The sequence below is a fragment of the Chinchilla lanigera genome, unplaced genomic scaffold (assembly GCF_000276665.1).
Source record: "Chinchilla lanigera isolate Chin_1 unplaced genomic scaffold, ChiLan1.0 scaffold00002, whole genome shotgun sequence".
Lineage (NCBI taxonomy): Eukaryota > Metazoa > Chordata > Mammalia > Rodentia > Chinchillidae > Chinchilla > Chinchilla lanigera.
Genome location: NW_004955403.1, coordinates 49,340 through 77,026, shown reverse-complemented (window position 1 = coordinate 77,026; position 27,687 = coordinate 49,340). Strand labels below are relative to the sequence as shown.

The 27,687-nt window shown below is 39.5% G+C and overlaps 1 protein-coding gene across 5 annotated transcripts in view; it reads right to left on the bottom strand.

The window, feature by feature from the left end:
• Positions 1-27,687, bottom strand: part of Als2 (amyotrophic lateral sclerosis 2 (juvenile)) — an 82,129-nt gene that overhangs the window by 27,551 nt on the left and 26,891 nt on the right. For 3 of the 5 annotated variants that reach the window (XM_005373184.2, XM_005373185.2, XM_005373186.2), the window contains exons 11-22: positions 24,782-24,847; positions 17,748-17,910; positions 15,124-15,255; positions 14,555-14,683; positions 13,409-13,479; positions 12,970-13,036; positions 12,434-12,636; positions 12,268-12,333; positions 11,227-11,325; positions 10,243-10,407; positions 8,973-9,084; positions 8,696-8,773 (exon numbers count right to left, since the gene is read on the bottom strand). In XM_005373184.2, the coding sequence (XP_005373241.1) occupies positions 8,696-8,773; positions 8,973-9,084; positions 10,243-10,407; positions 11,227-11,325; positions 12,268-12,333; positions 12,434-12,636; positions 12,970-13,036; positions 13,409-13,479; positions 14,555-14,683; positions 15,124-15,255; positions 17,748-17,910; positions 24,782-24,847 (1,351 nt within the window). Of the gene's footprint in view, positions 1-8,695; positions 8,774-8,972; positions 9,085-10,242; positions 10,408-11,209; positions 11,326-12,267; positions 12,334-12,433; positions 12,637-12,969; positions 13,037-13,408; positions 13,480-14,554; positions 14,684-15,123; positions 15,256-17,747; positions 17,911-24,781; positions 24,848-27,687 lie in introns of those variants that run through there. The other 2 variants (XM_013511695.1, XM_013511698.1) reach the window with 2 other exon arrangements.

The window sequence follows — 27,687 nt, the reverse complement described above, 5'->3', positions numbered from 1 at the left end:
TCCACAGAGGTAATCTGCAAAGAAATCTTAACAACTAAAAAAACCCCAGTACCTGATGGACCCACTGCACTGCTACATGTTACTTTATAAGAACTTTACAGAAAAATTTATGTCAATATTCCTCCAATTCTTGCAGGAATTTGAAAGGGAAGGAACTGTGCCAAACTGCTTCCTTGGAACTAGAAAAGAACTTAACAAAGAAAACTATGCACCAATTTCCTTCATAAACATATGTGCTAAAATATACAACCCCAACAATGTACTTGCAAACAGGATATAATAGCCGGGTGTGGTGGCGCATGCCTGTAATCCCAGCACTCGGGAGGCTGAGGCAGGAGGATCATTGCGAGTTCAAGACCAGCCTGGGCTACAAAGTGAGCTCAAGGCCAGCCTGAACTACATAGTGAGACCCTGTCTCAAAAAGGCAAAAAACAAAACAAAGAAAAAAAAACGGGATATAACAAATCAATAAAAAGATCATACATTATGACTGATTTAGTTTCATCCTAGGGATGCAACAATGGTTCCACACAAGTAAATTAATAAATATAATACACATTATATAACAGAAAAATTAAAAATCACAGAAGTAAAGGCAGATGACATAAAAAACCTGTGCACAGAAGTAATGGCAGAAAACTTCCCAAATAGGGAAAAAGAATTTGAAATACAGGTAAGTGAGGGATATAGAATTCCAATAAAGCCAGGATAAAAAAAAAAAAAATTAACACCAAGGAATATGATAAGTCAAGATTTCAAAAATTCAACACAAGGACAGAATATTAAAAGCTGATGGAGGGGCTGGGGATTTAGCTCAGCGGCAAAGTGCCCGCCTGGCAAGCACAAGGTCGTGAGTTCGATTCCTGGTACTGGAAGAAAAACAAAACAAAACAAACAAACAAAAAAAGCTGATGGAGAAAAGAAACAAATCACTTATAAAGGAAAGCCCATCAGAATCATAGCAGACTTCTCAACACAAACCCTCAAGTCAAGAAGAGCTTGGAGTAAAGCATTTCAAGCCCTAAAAGAAACAATCTCCAACCCGATTGAGGAACCTGCAAAACTATCTTTCAAAGTATCTTTCAAAATGGGCAAATAAGATACTTCCAAGGCAAAGAGCACCTGAAGAAATTCATGACCACCAAACTAGCACTCCAAAACATTTTGAAGGTCATTCTAGAAAGAGATAACATGAACTACAACTCCATGCACCACAACAGAATGAATCCACCAGGCAAGGCAAGTAATTAAACAGGGGTGGTGGTGGGGAGACCAACAATAGGAAAATAGCACAACAAGGATAAGTCATTGCACATAGTTATAACCATAAATGTAAAGAAACAGTAAAAAAAAACCAGATTGGCACACTGGATCAAGAAGCAAGATCCAACAATATGCTACATATAAGAAACACATTTAATTCACAAAGATATTCATAGACTGAAAGTTCAAGGATAGAAAACAATACTTCATGAGACTGGAACCCAGAAAAAAGCAGGGGTAGCAATTCTATTTGCAGAAAAAGTGAACTTCAAGCCAAGACTGATCAAAAGAGACAAAGGTCACCCAATACTTGTTAAAATCCAAAAGGAAGAGATAACAATCATAAATATATATGCACCAAATACCACTGTGCCCAACTATATAAAACAAATATTAATGGACATGAAAAATCAAATAAGCACTAATGGGGGACCTCAATACTCCACTGTCACAAATAGATCAACTAGACAAAAAACAAAAAAAAAAAATCAACAAAGAAGAAACATAAGAACTGAACCAAACCTGTGAACAAATGTACATAGTGCATGTCTACAGAGTGTTCCACCCCACAACATCAGAATACACATTCTTTTGAGGTGCATACAGGATGTTCTCCAAAACAGATCACATACTAGCTCATAGAACATGCTTAAGTAGATGCAATGGAACTGAAATTATCCCATGCATATTATCAGACCTTAGTATAGTGATATTGAAAATCAACAGCAAAAGAAACCATAAGAATTTCATAAACAGGGAAATTAAACAACACCCTCATGAACAACCAATGGGTCACAGATGAAACTTAAATAGTTTCTACAATTAAATGATAATGCCAAAACAACATACCAGAACTTATTGGACACAATAAAAGCAGTCTTATAAGGGAAATTTATAGTGGTGAATTCCCATGTCAGAAAAACAGTGAGCTCAAATGAACAATCTAATGTTGAACCTCAAGCTTCTAAAAAAAGAGCAAGTCATGAGCCCAAAATTCATAGGAGACAGGAAATTATAAAGATCAGGGCAGAAATTAATGCAATGGAGACTAAGAAAACAATACAAAGAATCAATGAATCAATCAGTTAGTTCTTTGAAAGATTAAATAAAACTGTCAAACTCTTACCCAATCTTATCAAAAAAATGGAAAGAAAAGACTCAAATCTATGCAATTAAGGATGAGAAGGTTGAAATCACAACAGATCCTCCAGAAATCTAGAAGATCATCAATACTTACTTTGAGAACCTGTATTCTAGTAAAATACAAAACATAGAAGAAACAGGTTTCTAAATACTTATGAATTACCAAAGCTGAATCAAGAAGATATAGAAATTCTAAATAAACCAGTATCAGTCAATGAAATTGAAGATGTAATTAAAAATCTAACAACAAAGAAAAGCCCAGACCCAGATGGAATTACTGCTGAATTCTAAAACAAATTTAGAGAAGACTTATAGCCCCACTTCTCTTACTCTTTAATGAAACTGAAATGGAAGCAATACTCCCAAATTTATTCCTGGGAGCAAGGATTATCCTGATACTAAAACAAGAGAAGGACTCAACAAAAAAGAGGACTACAGTCCAACCTCCCTAATGAACATATATGCAATCCCCACAAATAAGATATTGGCAAACAGAATACAGCAAATCATCAAGAAGATGACCAAGCAGGATTCATCCCAGGGATGCAAGGATGGTTCAACATATGCAAATCAATAGATGTAATACATATTACTAAAGCCAAGGGCAAAAATCATGTGATCATCTCAACAGATTCAGAAAAAAGTTTGACAAAGTCCCATTCATCATAAAAAACCCATTCATGATAAAAAAAAAACAAACCTACAGAAAATTGGAATAGATGGTATCTACAACAAACCAATATCATACTAATACAAACAAAACCTGAAAGCTTTTGCTCTACTGTTAGGAATAAGACAAGGACGTCCACTGTCTCTACTCTTATTCACTATAGCTCTGGAAACATTAGCCAGAGCAATAAGACAAAAGGAAGAAATTAAAGGAATAAGGATAGGAAAGGAAGAAGTTAAATTATCGTTATTTGCTGATGACATGACACTCTGCATAGAAGATTCAAAATAACTGCACCAAATTCAGTATGGTAGCTAGATATGTCAACAATCAAAAATCAATAGTATAGCTGGGTGTGGTGTTGCACACCTGTGGTCCCAGCACTTGGGAGGCTGAGGCAGGAGGATCGTTGCAAGTTCAAGACCAGCCTGGGCTACAAAGTAAGCTCAAGGCCAGCCTGAACTTCATAGTGAAACCCTGTCTCAAAAAGACCAAAAAACCAAACCAAACCAAACAAACAAATGTAGAGAGCAATGAATCACAGCATATTATTTTAGATAAAATAGTTTTAGTAAAAGCCTAAGCAGTGCCTTGGGAAGCCTCCCAGGACAGTGTAAGAGCTAATTTCCTAGACCAACTCTGCCCAGGAATGTCTCCCCAAGATAAGGGGCACCTAGGCCTAGGTAACCCTCTGTGACCCTGCCGGGGCAGTTCCATCTCCTGGCCCTAGGTAAACACTGTAACCCTAATGCATAGAGCATAATGGGAGAAACATCTATCATGGTTAGACATATGACCTGCAACTGACCTGGGGTCCCACAGGATGAGAGAAAGACCATATGGCCACTAGAGTCAGCAAATGTAACATCCCAATCTGTTACCATGGAAACCAAAAATGTATATAAGGTGGAACGAAATTAGTCCCACTTGCCCACTTCCCTGATTGGCAACTGGGAGGAAGAGTGGCTAGCCTCAAAATTAAACTCTGGTTTTGTTCTCAATGGACTCGGGTCTCTTGTGGAATACAACCCAACTTATGCCAGGGGATTTCTGCTGCAACACAACAACAACAACAACAACAGCAACAACACCCTAAACCAATAGTATTCCACAACAACAACACCCTAAACCAATAGTATTCCTGTACGTGAATAACAAACTCACTAAGACAGAAATCACAGAAGCAACACCTTTCACAATAGCATCCAAAAAAATGAAATACGTAGGAATGAATCTAACAAAGAAAGTAAAAGACCTCTCTCCATTGACCAAAAAAAGACCTCTACATTGAAAATCACAGTAGTCTGAAAAAGGAGATCAAAGAGAATATCAGGAGAGAGAAAGATATCCCTTGTTCTTGTGTAGGAAGAATCAACATAATGAAAATGGCCATACTCCCCAAATTGTTATATACAGATTTAATGCAATCCTGATCAAAATACCAATAGCACATCTCACAGAATTAGAGAAAACAATTCTAAAATTCATTTGAAACCAGGAGACCTAGAACAGGAAAAACAATTCTGGGCCACAAAGGCAAGGCAGAGGGGTATCACATTCCCTGAGTTGAAATTATACTACAGAGTTACTATGATAAAAACAGCATAGTACTAGCCAAAAACCAGACTTGAGGATACTTGGAACAGATCAGAAAATGCAGAAACAACTCCAAACATACTCATACACTGTATCTTTGTCAAAAGAGTCAAGCACCTTCACTTGAAGAAAGATAGTCTCTTTTTTTTTAAAGATAGCTTCTTTAATAAATGGTGCTGGAAAAACTGGCTTTCTACATGCCGAAGACTAAAGTTAGACCCATATCTTTCACCATGCAAATTTGAAATGGATCAAAAGTCTAAATACTAAAACAGAAACACTAAACCTGCTGGAAGAGAAAATAGGTAGAACCCTCAAAGACATAGGTATAAGCAAAGACTTTATGAACCAAACCCAAATTGCTCAGGAAATATTACAAAGAATCAACAACTGGGATCTCACCTTATTAAGCACAGTATTTGTTTGTGTCGAGATGCCCCCCCACCAAGCCTTATGCAGTCATGGGGCAGACTTCTAGAGTTTGTGATTGATTCATGCACTGCTGGGATTATGGGTGTCAGTACTACACCCACCCTGGGGCAGGCAGTGTGCACACCGTGTAAGGGAGGGAAACAGGCTTGCTCTCTCTCCTCCTCTTTTTTGTTCTTGCTGTTTTTGCTGTGTTCCACTGCCATGAACGGTTGCACTCTTCCATGTGCCACTCTGCCTTGGAGCCAGCTCATTATGGACTGAAACCTCCACAAACTGTTAGCTAAATAAACCTTTTTTTCCTTAATTCTGCATATCAGGTATTTTGTCTCAGCAACTAGAGAAAAGTAACCAAGACACCCAGCAAAACAAATCACCAACAGAGTGAAGCCATAACCCACAGAGTGGGAGAAAGTTTTGCCAGATAGTCCTCAGACAAAGGGCTTATATCTAGAATATATAAAGACCTAAAAAAAATAAGAACCTCCAAATTTAAAGACCAAATCCCAAAACAGGCATCTGAAGTGAACAGACACTTAGGTGAAGAAGTAAAAATGGCAAGTAAACGTGAAGGAGAAGCTCGACACACCTCTACCTGAATGGATGCATCTCGAGACCATACTCCTAAGGGAAATACACCAGACACAAATGTTTAAACATCGCAGTGCTTCTCTGGTGCGAGAACCCAAAATAAAGACCAAAATGTATAATAGATATTGGGAAAAGGGAAGAAATTGTTCAAATGAGAAGGGGAACAGGGAGCGGGGAGGGGGAAAGCAAGGATGGGACAGGAAAACAAAAAAAAAACTGGAAACAGCTTTTGTAAATAAGAAGGGGAAGAAGGGTAGAGGGAGGGGAAGGGAGTGGGAAATATGGAGAAATTGACATATATCATGTACAGGAACAAATTCACTAAGATAAATGGGGTTGTTATGTATATCTGAAATGTACCAATAAAAAAAAATAAGCTGGGTGGCGCACACTTACAACATGAGCACTCAGGAGGCTGAGGCAGGAGGATTTCCTGAGATCAAGGTCAGCCTGGGCTACATAGTAAGTTGAAAATCAGCCTGGACTATGTATTGAGACTCTGTCTCAAAAACTATGCCATTTATGAAAAACCCACCGCTATCATCATACTAAATGCAGAAAACTAAAAGCATCCCCTCTAAAACCAGGAACAGGACAAGAGTGTGCCACTCTTGTTCAATAGAATTTAGCTAGAACAATTAGGCTAAGGCAAGAAATAAAAGAGAACAGACCAGCCAACGCAATCCTAGGCAACAAGAGCAAGTCAGGGGCATCACAAATCCCAAACTTCAATTTATCTTACAATGTCAAGGCAGGAAAGCAGCATGTGGCACAAAAAACAGACACACAGACTAACGGAATAGACGATGGGGAAAGAATCTCAGGCACCTTCAGGTTTCTGATGAAGGGGCCAATGATGTGCACTGGAGAAAAGACAGCCTCTTTAAGAAACAGTATTGGGAAAACTATCAGCGGCAGAACAACAAATCCTGATTTATCTCTCTCTCCAGCATTAAAATCAAATCAAAATGGACTGAAGAACTAGATATAAAAACGGAAACATTGCATGTGTTGGAAGAAAAAATTGACTTCTGAACAAACAGGCAAAGGCAAAGACTGCACGAACAGAACCCAGCTGCACAAAAAGGAATGCCAAGAATTAACAAATGGGATTCTATCAAATTTAAAACGGAAGCCACCAACAGAGTAAAAAGAAAATCTCCAGAATGCATCCAATAAAAAGGCAGGTGACTGAAATGAGTATATTTTTCAGAAGTATAAAGGACCAATAAATACATGAAAAATGTTCACCATGTTGGCCACTAGAGAAATGCAAATTAAAACAACACTGAGATGCCATGGGCTGGGGATATAGCTCAGCAGCACAAGCGCCTGCCTGGCAGGTGCAAGGTCCTGAGTTTGATTCCCCATACCAAAGGAAAAAAAAAAGGAAAAAAGAGATGCCACAGGCTATCACTGAGGATTCAAAACAACAGCAAATGCTAGTAAAGATGTAAGGAAAAAGGAACTCTCTATATTGATGGTAGAAATGTAAACTAGTACAATCACTTTGGAAATCAGGAAATTCCTTAAAATATCAAAAATAGAAATTCTATTTGATCCAGCTATACCTCTCCTGGGTATCTTCCAGCAAGAGCTAAAGACATCATATTACAGTGACATGTGGATACCCGTGTTTATACATAATAGCTAAATCATGGAAGTGTTAATGTTCATTAATGATGAATGAATGAAAAGTGTGGGATTTATACACAATGGAATATTACTCAGCCACAAAGAACAGATTTGAGTCATCTGTAGGTAAATGGATGGATCTTCAGTCCATAACACTAGATAAATCAGTTACAAAACATTAAATATTTCATGGTTTCCCTGTGTGACCCTAAATGTAAATAATTTAAAGGACACAATGTCACGTGAAGCTAGGACAGGTGTCGTGTTAAGGGAGGCAAGCAGTGCAGCAAGGGGAAGGGATCTGGGGAAGCCGGAGCGGGGAGGCACAGGGCAGGGTGTATGTATGCGCATCCCAGCCCCAGGCTGAGTGGAAGCACTGTGTGCTGCAACAGTAAAGAAAGGAATGTTCAGCCCATGCGGATTCTCCCAGACACTCAAACAGAAGATTAGGCATTAGAATGGGTGATGCCTTAATAGGGATTTACAGACTCAGAGACTAGAAGAGGAAGGAAACTTCTTAACTTATTCTCTGTGGTCAGTATTATTCTGATACCCATAATTGACAGCAGGTGGGATGTACTTCAGAGGGAGAGCACTTAGCCTAGCATACACAAGGCCCTGGGTTTGATCCTAGCTACACACAAGCATACATGCAAAAAAAAAAAAAAAATCCTGAGGAAAGAAAGCTATATAGACTATTATGTGTCATGAGTACAGATGAGAAAAATCCTCAACAAAATATTAGCATTAAATCCAGCAAAGCTGGTAAAACGGCATGCAATATAACCCCAGCCTGCAGGAGGCTGAGGCAAGGAAATCATTTGAACACAGGAGATTGAGACCAGGCTGGGCACTTATTAAAAAAAAAAAAAAAATCCAGCAGCCTATACAAGGCATTATACTGTGACTACATACAATTTATTCCAGAAACAAGTTGGTTTAATATCAGAAAAGCAACAGACATAATATACTACATAGTAAAACAAAGAATGAAACTATCTCAATAGATGTAGAAGAAAACTCTGACAAAATGCTTTCCTAAGTACATACACATGTACTAATAAAGCAAGGGAAAAAATGATGAAAATAAAGCTTTTAGCTAGGCATGGTGGTGCACACCTGTAATCCCAGCACTTAGAAGGCTGAGGAAGGAGGACTGCTGTGAGTTCCAGGAGTATTGCTGTGATAACCTGTCTCAAAAAAGAAAAAAAGTTTTTGCAAATGGGAAGCAGACAAAGAGTTGGAGGTACAGAAAAAAGAACTAAGATATGTTGCATACATGGACCAACTTCCCATGATAAAAGTAGTCATTATGTACTGCAAATGTGTACTATACTCTATATATTGAAAAAAAAGAAAGTTTCCAACCTTTCCATTCAGAGTCCAATCATCAGAAAATTCTCCCTCGTAGATAGTATCATCTTCAGAAAGTAAAAGTCCATTTCCCTGGGTGAAGACAAAAGCCCAAAATCACAACACACAGAATGCAGTGCCTCGGAGAGCAGGCCAGCCTCAAAGTCTCAAATCACTCTAAGGGATGAAGAACAGGACTAGGAAGGCAGCACATTAATTAGACGACTTAAAAAGTTGGGGATATTGGAGCTTTAAAACCTCCACAGTAACTACATGCAAATATTCCACTCACCATCATTTTATTAAGGTGGAAGTTGCCTTCGTAGTATAATCCAAACTGGGTAACAACCACACCATTCCCATGACACACATCATCTTGCCACATGCCCATATACTTTTCTCCTCTGCACAGAAATAAGAGGAAAAGGAAAATGAAGAGAAAAACCAGTGACAGCAAGGATAAAGTACTGGTTCCATTTTTCTAGTTAAAGTGGTCAAATCTGTTTCCTCCAACTTGGGGCAGCGTGCAGCAAAGACATTTCGCTCACAGTAAGGTTTTCTCTGCAACAGTGCTACAGTCTGTCTTGCACTGGAAGACTGAAGAGACTTGTAAATTCAAACCCAGCCTGATTAAGTTAGCACCTTAGCTAGACCTGTCTCAAAAATTATTTTAAAAAAGCAAGCCAGAAATTCTAAATGTGACAGAAAGAAATCAAACCTATCTACAAGTTTTACTTACTCAAAATTTTGCTTAAGTAAATAAATGGGGTTTTTCACAAAAGGTTCACTTGTCACCTACTCAATCTCAGAAAAATCTTACTAGTTAAAAGGATAAACCAGGTGTGGTGGTGCATGCCTGTAATCCCAGTACTCAGGAGGCTGAGGCAGGAGGATCACTGTGAGTTTGAGGCCAGTCTAAACTACATAGCAAGACTATCTCCAAAAAAAAAAAAAAAAAAAAAAAGATAAAAGAATTATATTCCTTGACAGTCCTGATAACAAATCTCTACCCTAACAGGAAAACCTAAGCAAAAGGTACTTAGATCCATTCTATGTATAGTCCCAAAGGGAATATTTACTAGTCTCCCCACCCCTTCCCTTCTATTTCCACTTTACTGACTATATTAAAGATTTTTCTTCATATGGTAGAACTTGGTAGCTTCTCTGAGACAGTAAAGCCTGTGCACATATAAAGCGTTAGAGGAAACAGCACTGATGTGGACTGTGAATTATTCTGTTTTTGTAATGAATAACTTACTATTTAGGCCACAAGAAAATGGAGGAAAAAGATGCCCCCAAACGGTTTCCTTATGAAAAGTTTTCCTTTCTTTTCTTGGTTTGTGGTACTGGGGATTGAACCCAGGGTCTTGTGCATGCTAGGTAGGCACTCTGCCACAGAGCTACATCCCCAGACCTTTTTATCTTGAGCCAGTCTTCCTAAGTTGCCGGCTTTGAATGTTCAATTCTCCTGCTTCGGCCTCCTGAGTAGCTGGCCAGCTTAAGAAGTGTTTTACATGCTGAAATCATCACACTATACGTTGAGATTAGAAGCAGAACCATACCTAGTGATATCATCAAAGACTCCATATCCTGCTTTCTTATCCGCTGTCCACTGGCCGATGAACATGCTGGGAGAAGAAGAAGTCAGCTTTCCACTTCGAAGGAGGCCATGGCCGTGGCGCATGTTATCCTGGAAACAGCCTTCAAACACTTCACCAGAAGCATAGCTGTGGTTGCAGAGAATGGATAAGCATCACCTGCCCACTGAGTGCTGATGCTCATCTTTACAAAGTCTAGAAGATCCAAACTATACTCAGTCTCCTACAACTGTTTATGTGATTACTTCACACCAACAAAAATTTAGTTTTTGAATAATGAACCTAAGAAGTTAAAGACATCATAGGTGGTATTCTGCATTGACATGGGAAAAAATTATGTTTAGTACGTAATAAGGACATGAGCAATGAGTTATCAAGGAGAGGGAAGAATGAAGTTTTGTCCATATTAAAGTAACAGAATGCGCTGGGGATGGTGGCACATGCCCAGCACTCGGGAGGCTGAGGCAGGAGGACTGTGGCAAGTTTCAGGTCAGCCTGGTTTACAGAGGGAGTTCAAGGCCAGCCTGGACTATATAGTGAGACGTTGTTTCAAAGAAAAGGGGAGGAGTGAACAAAATTAAATTCATTGACAAGACATAGGGAAAGTTATGATTTATATGATATATTCAATTTAAATCAGAACCAAATTTAGTAACTTAATATTTTCATCTTGTGATAGACGAGCGGTTATACTTTGTTGTTGCTGTTCTTTGGTTTTTTGAGGCAGGATCTCACTATGTAGTCCAGGCTGGCCTTGAACACATGGCAGTCTTCCTGCCTCAGCCTCCCAAGTACTGGGATCACAAGTGTGTGCCACTGCACTGGCTGGGTGAGGGGTTATTCTTTGAAAGATTCTACACAGGCTTTCGCTCATTAAAAAGAGTAAAATGTACTCCTTGGAAATTCTTTGAAAAAGCAACACCAATCCAACCTTTCCTATGTCACTACCTATAGACTCCTTGACCACACATTTTTCCTTCTTTCCAGTGGCCCACATAATGGTCTTCTTTGTTCACAGCCTTATTTGGGATTCTGTATTCTCCGTACCTGCCAAGGAAAATAAAATCCATCAGAAGACAGATTCAGCATACACTTACCTATTGTGTGTATCCACTAGCGAGTCTTTCAGTGAGGAAGTCAGTGAAAAGATTTACCTATAGGACGAGAGGGGCAAAGGGGGCCTGGGTTTAAGCTGTACTTATTTCCTAAATTGTACAAGTCTTAGAGGAGTACCTTCTGCATTTAGGAATTAATGTTTCATTCCAAGGCAATTGAAAGGCGGACGACCTGTGTCCTAGACCTATCTGTCATCACTTGGTAAGTCTAGATACCTAGCTTCCTAACCTGTATTATAGGTGGGATACAACAGATTGTCTAAAGGCTGTTTTTATTCTAAAAATCCATTAAAAGACATCACAAAAATTTATATTATCACACATGCACAAAATCCACTACCCAATTTTCACCTTTTTTACATAGCAAAACATTAGTTTTTTAGCATCACACAAAATACTTCAGTCATAAATTTATCATGTAAATCTATTTATAATGTTAGAAAGTATGACAAGCTTATGCAAAAGTAATGTTATTAGAGTATCACTAGGAAAATATATCACTTGGAACATTTCTCTTTTGAATAAAGATATCAACGCAATAAAAGATAGTTTTAAACTATCAAAAGTACAATTTCTCTGTGTCTTTTGTGGAAAAAGAGACATACTGTCCACAGTGTGACCATAAACGTTACCCACAGCCCTCAGTCTCCACAACTGAAAATGGAGAGAAAACAGTCCCAGAGGGAATCAAGGCTGCAACCCCCGACTCCTAGCTCTCTTCATGCTTACCACGTGTACTCTAAGTTTTAAGGTACTGAATGCACATCTAAAAATCAGAATAAAAATCTACTGCTTGTTTGAAAAGCAACTCTGAACATAAAATAACTTATAACTGAACTTCAATTTGCCCCCACATTTTAAACAATTTTCTTACCCATCTTCCAAGCCATTCCTAAACATGCCAGAATATATCCTTCCATCGGGCCACTTCAGCACACCTCTGCAAGGCATAAACAAGAAACAATGCATGTCAACTAGTGTTTCCTGGAATCAATACTTTCTCTATATCCTCATCCCAGAGATAAATCTTAGACACTCACCTGCCATGGGGCTTTCCTGAAAACCAGCGCCCATCGTAAGTGGCATCCTTCAGGCGGGGGTCCTTGTAGAAAGTGTATTTGGCACTGCGGGAAATTGGTGGCTCCTGCCTCTGCACGCTGCTGCCACTTCCATAAGGTGGGAGATCAGCTGTGCCCCTCAGGGCCTGATCCACAGCCTGGCTTAGAGCCCGCAGCCACTTAGTCTAGGAGCAAAAAGTAACGGCAGATACACTTAAGGCAACAACTCATCCAACGCTGCTCTAAATCCTGCCGTCTTTCCCTGAGGCGAGCCACTTTTCTGAGTCCTAATACTTTCCTTATTGAATAGTACTAATTGGTTCTTGAAATTTACTGCTATATATTTAAAATCAAGTTACTTAAAAAAGAAAAACAAAAACTAGTTTTGGTTTAATGAAGATTTATCTGACATATCTGTGGATCATTGGTCAAGCAAGAACAGTATTTTTACTTCTTTGCTATAATAAAGGCAAAAACAGCCAGGCCAAAGACTGAACGAAAACCTTCTATGGACTAACCTTTTCCTGGGGTGTTGATGAAAGGAGAGTGAACTGTTCTTCAGGTGTGGTTATCTTCAAGCCATTCCTAAAATGTTCACAAGGATAAACACCAGATGGTATGACAACCTGCCACTATAGTATCAATCCTCAAATATGAAAACCAGCCTATTTATTTCGAGGGGAGCAAAAATCTGTAAAATGCAAATGCTCATGCCCCAGACATGGGTCCCTCGGTGGGGAAAGGACACAGAGTCACTCTAGTCTGTGAGCAATGGAGATACCATCCTAGCATCTATCATGATTTTCCATGGTTATCCAAACAGCCCATTTTATTACCCCTGGGCCACTTCACTGTCTCATGTGCTATGCAGAATAGGAGGCAGCTCCCAAGCCCCATCACAGAAAGGAAGCACTCTGCTAATGGGAAGGGTCTGGGGAGAAGAGAAGCCATACTCACACACTGCTGGCTTCTTCAGAGAGTGGCTCCACCCAGAGCGTGGCCAATGGAAAGACGTGGTGTGTGGAGAACTGCAACAGAGAACAAGGAGGCCTGTCTGTAAAGGTCCACGCCTCTCTGGGTCTCTGTCTACACCCTTGTCACACTGCTGGCACACATCAGTCTTAGGGTTTCTCCCGAACAATTTCTCTGAGATAGCTAGATCCAGGTGGGGGCCGCTGTCTCTGCCATATAGCCGCATGACACAGTCAACCCCAGGAACCCCTTCTGGCTGACACTCATTCTTGAGCTGGAAAACAAAAGAGCTCTCTGCTGCGGGGAGGGGGTAGCTTAGTGGCAGAGCACTTGCTTAAAATGTAGAAGGCCCTGCATTCAATATTCAGCACCAGAGAAGAAAAAGTCCTCTGAAACTGAGCCTACACTGTAGTTAAACACTCTTTTGCTTAATGCTTGCAGAGATATCACAATAGTTTTAAACACAAATTGATAGTATACAGTCAGGCATCACATAATGACACTCTGGTCAATGATGAATCACATACATAATAGTGGCCCAATAAAATTGTAACAGAGTTGAAAAATTCCTGCCACCTAATGACATCATAGCTGTCATAGCACAATGTATTTCCTATACTTATGGTGGTACTATAAACAAACCTGGTTAGACACACAAATAATAAAAATTATACAATAACTTAGAATGTTCAGCAGCATAACCTGCTTACAGGTTCACAGCCAAGAGGCACAGGTTCTATTATAGCGTGGACAGACAGAAGTCAAGTAGATTCCATCATGTTCACATAAGAGAACTGCATAACAATTCATTACTTTTTTTTTTTTTGTCTTTTTGAGACAAGGTTCCACTATGCAGTTCAGGCTGGCCTTGAACTCACTTTCTAGCCCAGGCTGGCCTCCACTCAGTGATCCTCCTGCCTCAGCCTCTCAAGTGCTAGGGTTACAGGTGTGCGCCATCACGCCAGGCTAGTTTCTTAACATCCCCACCCTTAAGCAATGTGTGGATATAGTGTTACAGTGGTCCACCTTCGAGTGCCTTTCCTAAGGTCAGCGACTATAGTTAGTAATCACAGCAGTCTGCCTTTCAGCACCTCTTTCAAGGTCAAGAATGAGGTTAGCCATCCAACCTACCTGGGCATGGACCAGGGCATCGTTAAAGAGAATGAACCAATTCACAGAAAACCTGCCTGCGTGCTGCAGAGAGAGGGCTCGGTTACTGCTCTCACACAGCAGTCGGCGCTCTGGCTTCCTCAGGGAATCCTAGAATTACAAATACTACACTAAACAATCAGAACAATTTTAACATGCAAAGAGAAAATAAAACAGGCAAAAGCAGAGCAACTGGTCATAGCTTAGTGTGGTATTAAATGTTTGTTTGTACCAGGAATCAAACTTGGGACCTTGTGCTTGCCAGGCAGGCCCTTGTGCTTCTGTGCTATATCCCCAGCCCTAAACCCACCTTTAAGATGGGATCCAAACACTTCACAGAATTAGAGCCCAAACTAAGGATGGCAAGTCTTCAGAGGATTCCCAGAAATGAAGGAATGTACTGATATTCAGAGCTCTCATTCCTACAGTCCTTATCCATTTTAGGAAAGAGGCCGTTAAAACATTACTCTTATAAGCAATTGAGGAACAAAAAAGTGATGACAGTTATTACAGCTGTTGGCTGGGCAACAAATGGCAGTGGCAAGGTTTACCGTCATTTTTCCAGGAAAGGTCTTCCAGAAGCCCAGCGTGTACTCTGCTTCCTTCCTTTTCCTGCCGAGATGGAGAGCAAGAGACTCATAACAAGAACTGGATTCCTGCAGTTTCTGATATTCTGGAGATGTCTAGAGGCCAATTAAGGGGGAAAAGAAGAATATAAAACAATTATCCAGAATCCAGAGGTTCAGTGTGATTTAGGTATGTACTACCTAGTTAAAGGACACATTTCAGCCTAAGAATAGAAGTATTCTCCTAAAGGGAGCCGGACCAGGACAAGACTGATCCCATAAAGGTTCTGTGACATAAAGGGCTTGTGAGATGGGGGCATAACTCAGGAGGGAAAGGGACAAGTATAGGTGGCCATCAGCAGGAAGCGCATCTCAGAACCAGGACAGGCAGTCATAAAGGTTCTAGGCTCAGAGTCCCTTTGTTTCCTATGACTGAGGTATATGTCGTAACAGAAAATAAGATTAAGAAATTTTAAAAATACTTATTCTTTTTAGTTAAGATTTTAGATGACTACATTTCCCAAACAAAGAGTTTCAGTGAGCTGGCTGTGGTGGTGCATGCTTGTGATCCCAGCACTTGGGAGGCTGAGGCAGGAGGATGGCTGTGAGTTTGAGGCCAGCCTGGACTACATAGTGAATTCAAGGTCAGCCTGAACTATAGTTCAAAAAACAAACAAACAAAAAGGTTAGATAGAAAAATGGTACCTTGTATTCATGAATAATTACAGTCCACAACCCTTAAAGTCAAAATGCTCAATTTTTCCATTCATTTAAGAAACATTTAATGACTGAATATGGTGGCTCACATAATCTCATCACTAGGAAATCTGATGCAGGACTGTGTTTGAGCCCAGTCTGGGTTACAAGTGAGTGCAAAGAGCTGGACTATCTAGCAAGACTGTCTCAAAAGAACCCAAAAATAAAGAAAAGAAACATCTAGATGACTGAAGGCATAAGCTTTGTCTCTGGGAGCTTATGACTAGGTAGAAAAGATTTTAAAAATATGTACATATATATACATAGCATATCAAGATAATGCAATACTTTTATCAATAGCCTACATATCAAAACAGTCAAGACAGTAAGTGAAGTAGGTAAGAGAGCACCTGGATATGAATTCTGGCTCTCACATGTGCCTCAATTCTCTCATCTGTAAAAGGGGGACAGTTGTAACACTTATTTCACTAGGTCGATGTGGAAATTAAAAAAAAACACAGAACTTGTACTTAGGACAGTAAGTGGAATATGAAATGCACTGAATAAATATTAAGTACTATTAACTTTTTACATGGAGAAATTTAAAAAATACACACACACAGGTTTACTACCTCAGACTCAGTAAAACTGCAACACATAGGGATGGAACGCAAGTGTGTGTTCTGAGAAGATCTTCCATAGATCATGATGCCTTGTGACAAGGACCACTGCTAAGGGGGCAAGGGGGAAATGAAGGCCAGCAAGGCACAGAGGAGAGAATAACAAACTTTTTTTTTTTTTTTTTTTGGTACCAGGAATCAAACTCAGGACCTTGCGCTTGCCAGGCAGGCGCTGTGCCACTGAGCTATATCCCCGGCCCTAACAAATTCCTAAGAGGTAAGAAGGTGAGGAAGAGGTCTAATAGGCTGGATTTTGGGGAGGAAATGACTTTGGACCCAAGCCTTGAAAAGTTCCATGAGGATGGGGTTAGAAAGGAAATATAAAGAGCCCAAGGGAGCTACACACAGGGACTCTAAACCAGTGTAGGGGACACAGGGACAAGACAGCATGAGAAACAAAAGAAGGTATCGGATCGTGCAGGACCTTAGATGTCGTTTTGTTTATTAGGCCCATCAACCTGGAAACTGCACAGTATTAGACTCAATGCACCATTCTAAACAGATCCAGTAGAGATTTTTTCTTTCATTAGTTGAGGCCATATGGAGGTAAAATCTATAACTATCTGGTTATTTGCTGGTTCAAACCTGTTCAGCAAAAACTGGATCTGTTTCAGTTAAAATTGAAACCAGACTAAAGAAAAGAGTTATGGAATCATAGGAGGGTCTAACAGAAGCCTACGTCAGTTCCTGAGTCACTGTGGGACATGCAATCTACCTAGATCAGGAGACAGAGCCAGAGATTTAAGATTTTAAGGAACTGAGAGGTCATTATGATTTCTTTAGAGTCCTTCAGAGTAGAAACAAAATGAAATCACACATTTTAGTACAATCTCAAAGACAAAGGTATTGGGAGCTGGGGATACAGATCAGTAGTGGCATAGCATCTATTTCCCAAGCATGAGGCTGTGTTTGATTTCTGGTACAAAAAAAAAAAAAAAAAAAAAGGTGAAGGTCTTAGGACCAGCTCAGTATCACCTATGAATGAGCAGAAGTAAAAACAGGGTCTCAACTCAGTTTCATAAAATGAATACAGGGTTTGGATAAGGTCCTGAAAGGAAACTGAATCTACAGCAAAGAAAACTAGATTTGCCTATTCATACTTTCCTTTCTCACTGAGGAATAAGAAATGCAATGTTAAGTAAGAGAAGTTCTAGATATTACGGTGGCTTTATCCAAAAAAACTATGATTCCTGGCTTCTCAAGTATCCAAAGCAGGTATATATGGGACCTTACCACTTCAAAACAAGTAGCAAGCTTTAGCAAAACTTTTGCATAATTATGAAGGCGTCTGATTGGCAAGAAAAACAGAGTATTCAGTATTTCCATCAATTGAGTGTTTTCATCATTCATGTCTGATAAATCTTGCAACAGCTCCTGGTTCTTATTTAGGAAATCACTGAAAGTAAAGGAAAAAATATTCAGTTAATCATTTTGATATTGGTAATATGTATAGTATTGCATACGATACAGAAAATGATAGAAAATTTCACTAGATAAAATCTCCTTCAGATTTGTACCTTTTTAAGTGTAAAAAAAGAAGATAAATATGATAATCTAGATGTAATTAAGACAATTTCCCTAGCTATAAGATAGGAATTTTGAAGGCATTAAACACAGCAAATTGTAGCTAATAGAAATGGACAGAAATAGAAGCACAAATCTGTGCCTTAAATTCTAGGAAATCAATCATGCATCCCAGTTTCAGGCAAACATCAGAGAGCAACTGACACCATCACCTGTTATTTTCAAGTCAAAAGTCAAAGGAATAAATGGCAATTCCAATTGCTCTATTTAGTTGTGCTAAACTTTCTCAGTGGGAAAAAAGCAAAGCTCCTTGCTCTAAGAATTAGTAGACAGTAAGACACTTCTAAATTTTTCCATTGTCCTTTAGTTGTTGATTACCTAGTAGGAGTTTATTAAAGGGGAAAAAAAAAAATAAAACCACCCCACAGGAAGCAGCACTACAAGTAATAAGACACAGTAAAGCAAATATATGTGAACATCTCAATACTGAGATCTTCAAAAACATTTAAACTGAAGCCAAGTCTTTTTTTTTTGTTTGTTTGTTTTCTGGTACCAGGAATTGAACTCTTGATCTTGTGCTTGCCAGGCAGGTGCTGTGCCGCTCAGCTAAATCCCCAGCCCTGAAGCCAAGTCTTTATATCAGTTTTTTTTTATCAAATCATTACAATTTACTGCAAATAGTAAGTCTGGTCAGTAACTCACCCAGATTATGTTCACCAGACCAGCACACCTTTAAAAGGTTTGCAAAGTAAGAACTCGTGGGACAGAGGAGTCATGTCTCTTAATGAGCAACCCCATGCTCACTCACAGCTCTGCCCTCAGCACAGTACCTGACAGACTATAGAACTCAGCTACAAGTAAGATGCAGTGCCACGCAAGACAGAAGGTAAAAACAAGTCACTCTGTAATCTCTTAGACCACTATGGAGTAAAGAGACATTTAACCCAGAAGTTGCAAAATATTGTCTTAGAAAACTGGATTAAAAATCGTAATGATTTCTAGAAACCCAAAAGTTTAGTGGCACAAATGTGACTGCTTACAACACAGCTGAAAGGGTTCTTGGGACATGCACTCTGGAGAATACAGTCCAGACTTCTGTTTTATGCTTGGCTTGTGTCCACGCTCCCTCCATGTGCTGCCACAGGGCCAGCAGACACTCATTCAGCACCCAGGACAGCTCCACCCTGACTAGCTCCTGAGGGCAAGACGGGGAGCACACACACCCCTGGGGCCAGTTTTCTCCTGGGATGCCCAAGATCCTGCCCATGTGACAGCAGAAATGTCCTGACCTGCCAGCCAGGTTACTTTTCAGGTCTCACTGAGGCCCATGCCTACGGACTCCTTTAGAAAGAGCCCCAGGGTGTTCTCAGAAAACCTGAACTAGAGACACGACTCACGTTATTTTCACTTGGGAGCTCTGCTCTCACAGGAGCAATACTGTTCTTGCTTACACAGCTACGTGTGTATTTTCACTCAGATTTTACTGGTTTATTTGTGGTACTAGGGATTGAACCCTAACCCTTTTAAAAATAATTTTTTTTTTTAATTTTAAAGAGGGGAAAAAAGCCAAGGGTCTTGTTAAGTTGCCCAGTTGGGCTTGAACTTGTGATCCCCTGCCTCAGCCTCCCACAGTGCTGCAATTACAGGAATGTGCCAATCCACCAAGATTATTCAAATTTTTAAAACTAAAAAAAATTAAAGACAGAAACAACTCGTGTCCTTCCAGATGAGTCAATAAACAAAATGCATTATTCAGCCACAAAACGGAATGAAACTTTGATACATTGTATATTTAAACATTATACTTAAATAAAACAGCCACAGAAGGACAAATCTGATTCTACTTACATAAGGTACCTAAAATAGGTACCTTGGATTGTCTCATGGCACAGTAAGCATTTCGGATTGGGAATTAACTCCTTACTTTTAATCTCCACAGGGTCTGGAAACATGCAGATCTCTCCCTCCTGGGTCACCTTAGGTGATCTGGTCCCCAGGCTCAGCCCCTGAACCATATGGAGCCCTGGGCTCAGGGGCAGAGGGATTTTTGTAGTTGACAGGAAGCAGAATAGAGGTTACCAGAGTCCTGAGGGAGAGGGGACTGCGCGGTTATTGTTTAGCGAGTGCCCAGCTTCTGTTGGGTATGGGATAGGGTTAGACAGTGGGTACAGACAGTGGTAATGGTTACACAATGCTATGAACCTATTAGACACCGTTGGCTTGTTCACGTAGGAATGGTAAAAATAACAAGCACTTTGATACATATGCTTTACCACAACTAAGAAAAAAACCCTGAATAATGAGCAAACCACCAGTTACATAATAAACCAGCTGAGTGATGACAGCCTGAGCACCATCATCTGGCTTAGTTACTGGTTTGTTGCTGTGACAACACCCTAAGTCAAAGGAGGAACGGTTTATTTAGCTCATAGCTGTAGAGGTTTCAGTCCATGATGAGCTGGCTACAAAGCAGGGTGGCACAGCACAGGGGCATTGCGAAGAAACAGTCCATGGCAGGCAGAAGACAGCAAAGCAGCGAAGTAGCAAGCAGTAGGTGACAAGTGACCAGCAACAACAACAGCAGCTCTTTCTGCCCCTTATATTTTATCCAGGCTACCTGCCCTTTAGGTAGGCAGTATTCACACATATAGTATATATACATATAGACAGTATAGCATCCTCCTGCTGTGAATCAATCCCAGCATCACACACTGTAGATCCAGCCACCTGCAAAGAGCCCCACACACGAAGCTTTCGGAGAATATGTAGACACAAGCCATAGCGTCATCCAATACTGAGTGGCTGCCATGCTGAGCTCAGAGGTCTTGAAGCTTTTCTCTTCTTTCTCTCCTTTTTTTTTTTGTTTTTTTTTTGTTTTAGGTTTTTTGAGACAGGGTCTCACTGTGTAGTTCAGAGTGGCTTTGAACTCACTATGTAGTCCAGGGTGGCCTCGAACACATGAAGATACTTCTGCCTCAGCCTCATAAGTGCTGGGATTAGAGACATGTACCATCATGCATGGCCTCTTGGCTTTTAAAATAAAATCTTGAAAATAATTTTAAATATTGACTTTGTAAATTGAAATTGAAAAAGGATATCACTGCTACCTTTAATCATGAAAAACCTGGGGGAACATCAACTACCACTTGGAAAATGCTCCCCAAGTCCAGACCAGACCTAATATTTGCTGCCAGAGCTCAGATTTACCCACGGCTCATTAACTGCTTCTCATGTGCCCAGGACTGGGGCTTAGTGCTGTGTAGGAGGTGGGCCATGTCCACTTACGTCATCTCATTTGGCTGGATCTAACAAAGGGTCAGGTTAGTTCTGTGCACTGTGAACTTAACCATGAAATATCTAAGGAATAAACATTAAAGCCAAACATGGGCCAGGCATGGTGGTGCACACCAGTAATCCCAGCTATTTGAGAGGCTGAATATGGAGGACCACTAATTCAAGGGCAGCCTTGGAAACTCAACAAGAATGATCTCAAACTAACAAATAAAAAGAGGCTAAGGATATAACTCAGTGGTAAAGTGCTTGTCTAACATGAGTGAGCCTCTGGGTTCAATCCCTGTAACGAAGGAAAAAGGATCAGGTGTGGTAGTGTATGCTTACATCAGTTCCAGGCCGATTTAGATTACAGATCAAGACCCATTCTCCAAGAAATACCCAAAAACCAAAAAACAGAAAAACCCAAGTAAGGCACCAGCGTCAGAAACTACCATGGTCTTTCATGAGGCCTAGAGGCCTCCCATTCAAATCACCACAAAAGGGAGGCTGATGGTACAGAACTGTAACCCCAGCACTCAGGAGGCTGAGACAGGTGGATCATTAAGTTTGAGGCCAACCTGGGCAACACAGCAGTTCAAGACCAGCCTGGAACACATATGCAGACCCTGTTTCAAAATAAATAAACCCAAAAGTAAAATAAAATAAATTACCACAAACTTCCAAGTTATACATTCTCCTGAAGTTAACGTTTGGTTTTCTTCAAGTATTGCTATTTGCAAAAATGAACTATCCAGTGTTTTAACGTTTTTTCTACTTTATTAATTTGGCTACAACTATTTTTTTCCTATTTTGGGGGGACCATGGTTCATTAGTTCACCAATGGTAAAGGTTAAACTATTTTGGTTACTATAATAAACAAATTATAAATAATAAATTCAGTAATTCCAACAAATAAAAACCTGTCAAAACCAGATGCTCTTAGCTGGATAAAACAACAAAAATAAGACAACCTATTTGTTACTTGGGACAAACACATAAAACCAGTAGAATACAGTGCAGAACACATGACAGAAGAGAATGCCTACCAAGCAAAATAGCAAAGGGGTTTTGAAGTTTCTCTACAAGGTTAAAGATACAACACATCTGAATTTGTCATTAAGAAATGATGGCCCAACCCTTATATTTTGGAAATAAAAAAGCATATAACATGAATCAAAAGCAATCTGTAATAAATTTATGAAAAATATTTAGACCTAAGTGACTACAAAAACAAAATGCCTCAGCCAGTCACGGTGGTGTATGCCTATGATCTCAACACTATTTGGGAGGCTAAGGCAAGAAAAAAGAGTTCAAAGCCATTCTGAGCTCCATAGCTAATTTGAGGACAGTCTGGACTACATAGCAAGACAGTATCTCAAAACAAAAGAAAAAAAGAACAAAAAAATCCAACAAGGCCAGGGATACAGCTCAGTGGCACAGTGCCTGCCTTTGCAAGCACAAGGTCCTGAGTTTGATTCCTAGTTAAAAAAAAAAAAAAAATCTAACAACACAAAAAATCTAACCAAAATGCATCGAAGGTTAAGATTACAGCTAACTTAATAATTAGATGAATATCTATAGCCTAAAGAGACTATATTAAAAAAAATAAAAGATTGAAAAAGAAAGCAATAAACTTAATGAAGTTGGAAGAGATTTATAGGTGAGCACAAAGTGGAAATAAAGTGCAGAAATTAATGAAATAAAAAACAAAGAAAGGATCAGCCAAACTTAATCTTTAAAAAGATTTTTAAAAGGGGGGGGGTGTGAACTGACAGAACAGACCAAGATGAAAAGTAAATAAATAACTCAATTAAAAAATAACAGCAATGAAAACAAGGTAAACAACTATGGCTATTATGAAGATCAAAACATACTAAAATAATGCTTGGAAGCCGGGCATGGCGGCACAAACCTGTAATCCCAGCACTAGTGAGGCTGAGGCAGGAGGATTATTGTGTTGGAGGCCAGCGTGGGCTACAATGTGAGCTCAAGGCCAGCCTGAACTATATAGCGAGACCTTGTCTCAAAAATACAAAAGAAAACAAAACAAAAAACCAAAACCAAAACCAAACAAAACAAAAAACCCTATGGCAATGATGGCAAACCTTTTAGAGATTGAGTGTCCAAAGTGCAACCCCAAACCCACTTACTTATTGCAAAGTGCCAACACTGCCCTTATGTGTGCTGTTATCCCATGCTCGGCTGCTGGGGCAATGCTGGGGTGACCTGGCTCCCATGCCAACAGCAGGCTCTGCATGCCAGCTGCAGTAAGCCACAGGTTCACCACCCCTGCTACAGTAATCAACCAGACGTATATCCTTTAAAACTAGAAATAAAGATGATAGTACTTCTATTAAAATAAAAGCACACATGACAAAACATTAACATCTATTAAATGTGGGTGATGTGCACTTATCTGAAATATTTCCTATTAAATTTTTTCCTATTAAATATAAATTTTTAGGGCCAGGGATATAGCTCAATGGCACAGTACCTGCCTTGCAAGCACAAGGTCATGAGTTTGATTCCCCGTACCAAAACAAAAACAAAAACAAAAACAAAACAAAAAAATATATATAATTTTTTTTAAAACTTGCCTTTATTGCTAGACTAACATTTGCTGAGAAACTACACAGCTAAGACGTGTTGACTGCATACGAGGGGGTCTGTATACTATTTATCCAGAAGGTACACGAAAACATTTTGTATTTGTGCAACACCCACTTTTCCGTAACCACCACATTGTTTGTTCCTCATTAACGGAAGAGAGAACATTCTCACTTGTCAGATGAAAAAAATTTGGCTTACTGGGGTAAAGGTAAGTAGTGGGGCAACAAAGCAGCACCATATTCTGTGCCTTTTAGCTCATAGTTTTTTCAATAGCCTATTCTAAACTAGGTGTGGTGGTGAATATCTGTAATCCCAGCTACTTGAGAGGCGGAGGCAGGGGATTGCTGAGAGCTGGAGACCAGCCTGAAATACAGTGAGGCCATTTTTTAAACAAACAAACAGACAAACAGGGACTTTTAAAAAGGGATGAGAATGTAGCTTATTGTAGAGCACTTGCCTAGCATGTATGAGGTCCCAAATTCAATCCCCAGGACTTAAAAAAAAACCCTCATTATTTCTAATGATAATCAAGGGCTAATACCATCTTAACTTTTTTTTTTTTTTTGTCTTTTTGAGACAGGGTCTCACTATGCAACTCATGCTGGCCTTGAGCTCACTCTGTAATGCAGGCTGGTCTCAAATTTGCAATGATCCCCCTGCCTCAGCCTCCCAAATCCTGGGATTAAGGCATGCACTGCCATGCCTGGCTACCATCTTTTCTCTTCAAGAGTGAGTTAGTAAGTCTAATTATAATTCATTGGGTCAAACAGCAAAGCTTTCCCTGGGCACTCAAAGACATACAACACTGTAAAACATGATCTTTGGTTGCTATGATGGTTGGAAGGTACGTATGTGCTTACATGGCAGGCTTAGCAAGAAGCTGGAATCCTCCCATAACCAGGAAATTTGTAATTGATGTGCAATACCTTGAACAAAGAAAACACATACACATTAGTGGTGAAACATAAATTATTTCTTGAGTTTTCAAACAGGTATCTGGAACAGACAATACCTGAAATCTCACCAATGGGTTTCTGAACTTTGGTGACATTAATGATCACAAACCGTACAGGACTGAAGAACAGGTTGTGTGACAGCAACAACAATGTTGTTAGGGTAGCTGCCAATTTAATACAGACCCTAATACAAAAAGAACTCCTAAAAGTACCTAAAGCTGTGCAAACTAGAATTTACTTGGCAGACAGTACTGACTAACTGAAGTACCCAAAGCAAAAAAAAAATCATTAACATGACTGTACTTTTAATGAAAATTTAATCTTCACTTCAGGCTTCCCAATTAAGTCTTCAGAAACTGAGTACTAGAGAGTAAGAAAGTAAGTGAAAAGAGCTTGAATGAGAAACTATTAGAAAATGTTGATTAAATATTGACAAACTGCTAGGGAACAACTGTACATGAGCTGTTCATTTGAGCCACTACTCTTCCTTCATATTCCTGGGTTAGCCAGGGATACAGCTCAGCGCCACAAGCACCTGCCTGGCAAGCGCAAGGTCCTGAGTTCAATTCCCGGTACCACCCCCCGAAACCTTCAAAAAAGTACTCCTGGGCCAGCACATGGAATTATCACATTTTTCAAGAGAAGGGAAGTTTCAACTGAAAGTAGCCCAAGGGGATGTGGACTTGGAAAAATACTTACAATGGTGAATTTTAGGTGATACATACTTTACCACTCTTCAAATAACTTCTAAAAATTCACAGTATAAATCTAGCTTTATTTGCTCTATCTATAGGAATAAAATATGTTAAAAAGTAGTTCCAGATACCAAAACAAAGCCATGTTCAAGCATAAGGCCTAGAGTATGCGAGAAGAAAGGGCATTTTCTCTTCTGAGTGAACACATGTTTTTTTTGTAAATGTGAATCAAAAGGAGGAAGATTATAGTAGTAAAGACTAAAATCTTCACAAACAGAAGCTAGTTTTTAAAAGTAACGTAGTAACAAATCATGTTATTATGTTTTATGTCTGGAAGATAATGAGCTTAAAAATTCAAACCAAGGTGTTTCTTCTCAGGCACCAGCCTCAAATATATTGTTTGCTTACAACCGAAATTTCACACATCTAGCTGCACATGCACACAGTCTGCATGGGAAACATTCAGATGACCCACAGGCATTATTTCTAGTAGTGGGGTTTAAGAATAACTTTAAATATCCTTTTGATTATCTCTTTTTGCAGTTTTCAATAACAAACACACATTACAAATAACCTAAATGAAACACAGATAGACATGAACTTCTCACAAGTTCAAGTGTGCCTGTGTCCTTAGTTTGACTGAATGAATAATCAAACTGATACATACTTCAGACCAACACAGCATAATCTACTCCATATTATTATTTGTGTGTGTGTGTGTGTGTGTGTGTGTGTGTGGAGACAGGGTCTCGTTATGCAGTTCAGGCTGGCCTTGAGCTCACACTGTAGCCCAGGCTGGTCTCAACTCACAATGATCCTCTTGCTTCAGCCTCCCGAATGCTGGGATTACAGGTTTACGCCACCATGCCTGACACCTACTCTATAATAAATGACAATTAAATCTGGGCGTGGTGGCACATGCTTATAATCCCAGCATTCAGGAGGCTGAGGCAAGAGGATCACTGGGAGGTTGAGGCCAGCCTGGGCTACATAGTTAAATTAAGGCTGGTCTGAACTACAGAGTAAGACCCTGTCTCAAAAAAACAAAAAACAGGAGCTGGGGATTTAGCTCAGCGGCACAGCGCCTGCCTGGCAAGCGTAAGGTTGTGAGCTCGATTGCTGGTACCGGGGGAAAAAAAACAAAAAAAGCAAAAAAACCCAAAAAACAAAAAACAAAAAAATTCTAAAACCCAAAAACAGTTAAATTAGGCTTTAGATCATAATATTAATGTATAAATCAAGAAAAATGAAATATTTAAGTTAAATTTCCAAATATACTTTGTTATTTTACTTTAAAAACATAAAAAGAACCTTGGATAACTATTCTAGATTTTATTTTTATTTTTTATATTTTATTTTGTCTTTGTGAGACAGGGTTTCACTATGCAGTTCAGGCTGGCCCTGAACTCACAGCGATCCTCCTGCCTCAGCCTCCTGAGTGCGGGGATTACAGGCGTGCACCAGCACACCCGGCAATTCTAGGTTTTATTAAGAAAATATTTTTATGTTAAATGTAGTTAGGTCTTTTAAATCCTTCATTTATACAGCAGGAAAAACTAGACACTGGCTCAGCTCCACATTAATACTAACAAGAGTTAGTCTTAAAATAACTTACGTATTTACTTATTTCCTCAAATTTTAGCACAATTCATGTAAATAAACAAAGTAACCAGATTTATTATAGTACATATAGTAAACTACACTGTGAGCCAGCTGTGGTAGCATACACCTATAACCCCCACACTCTGTGAAGCTTGAGGCAGGAGTTCAAGCCCAACCTGGGCAACTCAGTGACTTAGCCAGATCCCACCTCAAAATTAAAAATAATAAAAGGTCTGGAGATGTAGCTCAGTACAAAAGTCCTAGGTTCAATCTCAGGTACCATAAGCAAAACAAAAAAACAAAACACTATCAGTCCCTTTGTTATAAGATGAAAATTCATTATTTTTAAACCTTTCTTTCTCTTAAAGAAAACTAAATTCCACAATGCAGAACTATAGCTGACGTAATGTTAAAATGCTATGTCCTTCTATTAATCTAGTCTCTTCTAATTAAGGAGCTGCTCTCCTTGGCAGAACAACCACACAGAGACTGAACATGAATAGGACCAGATAC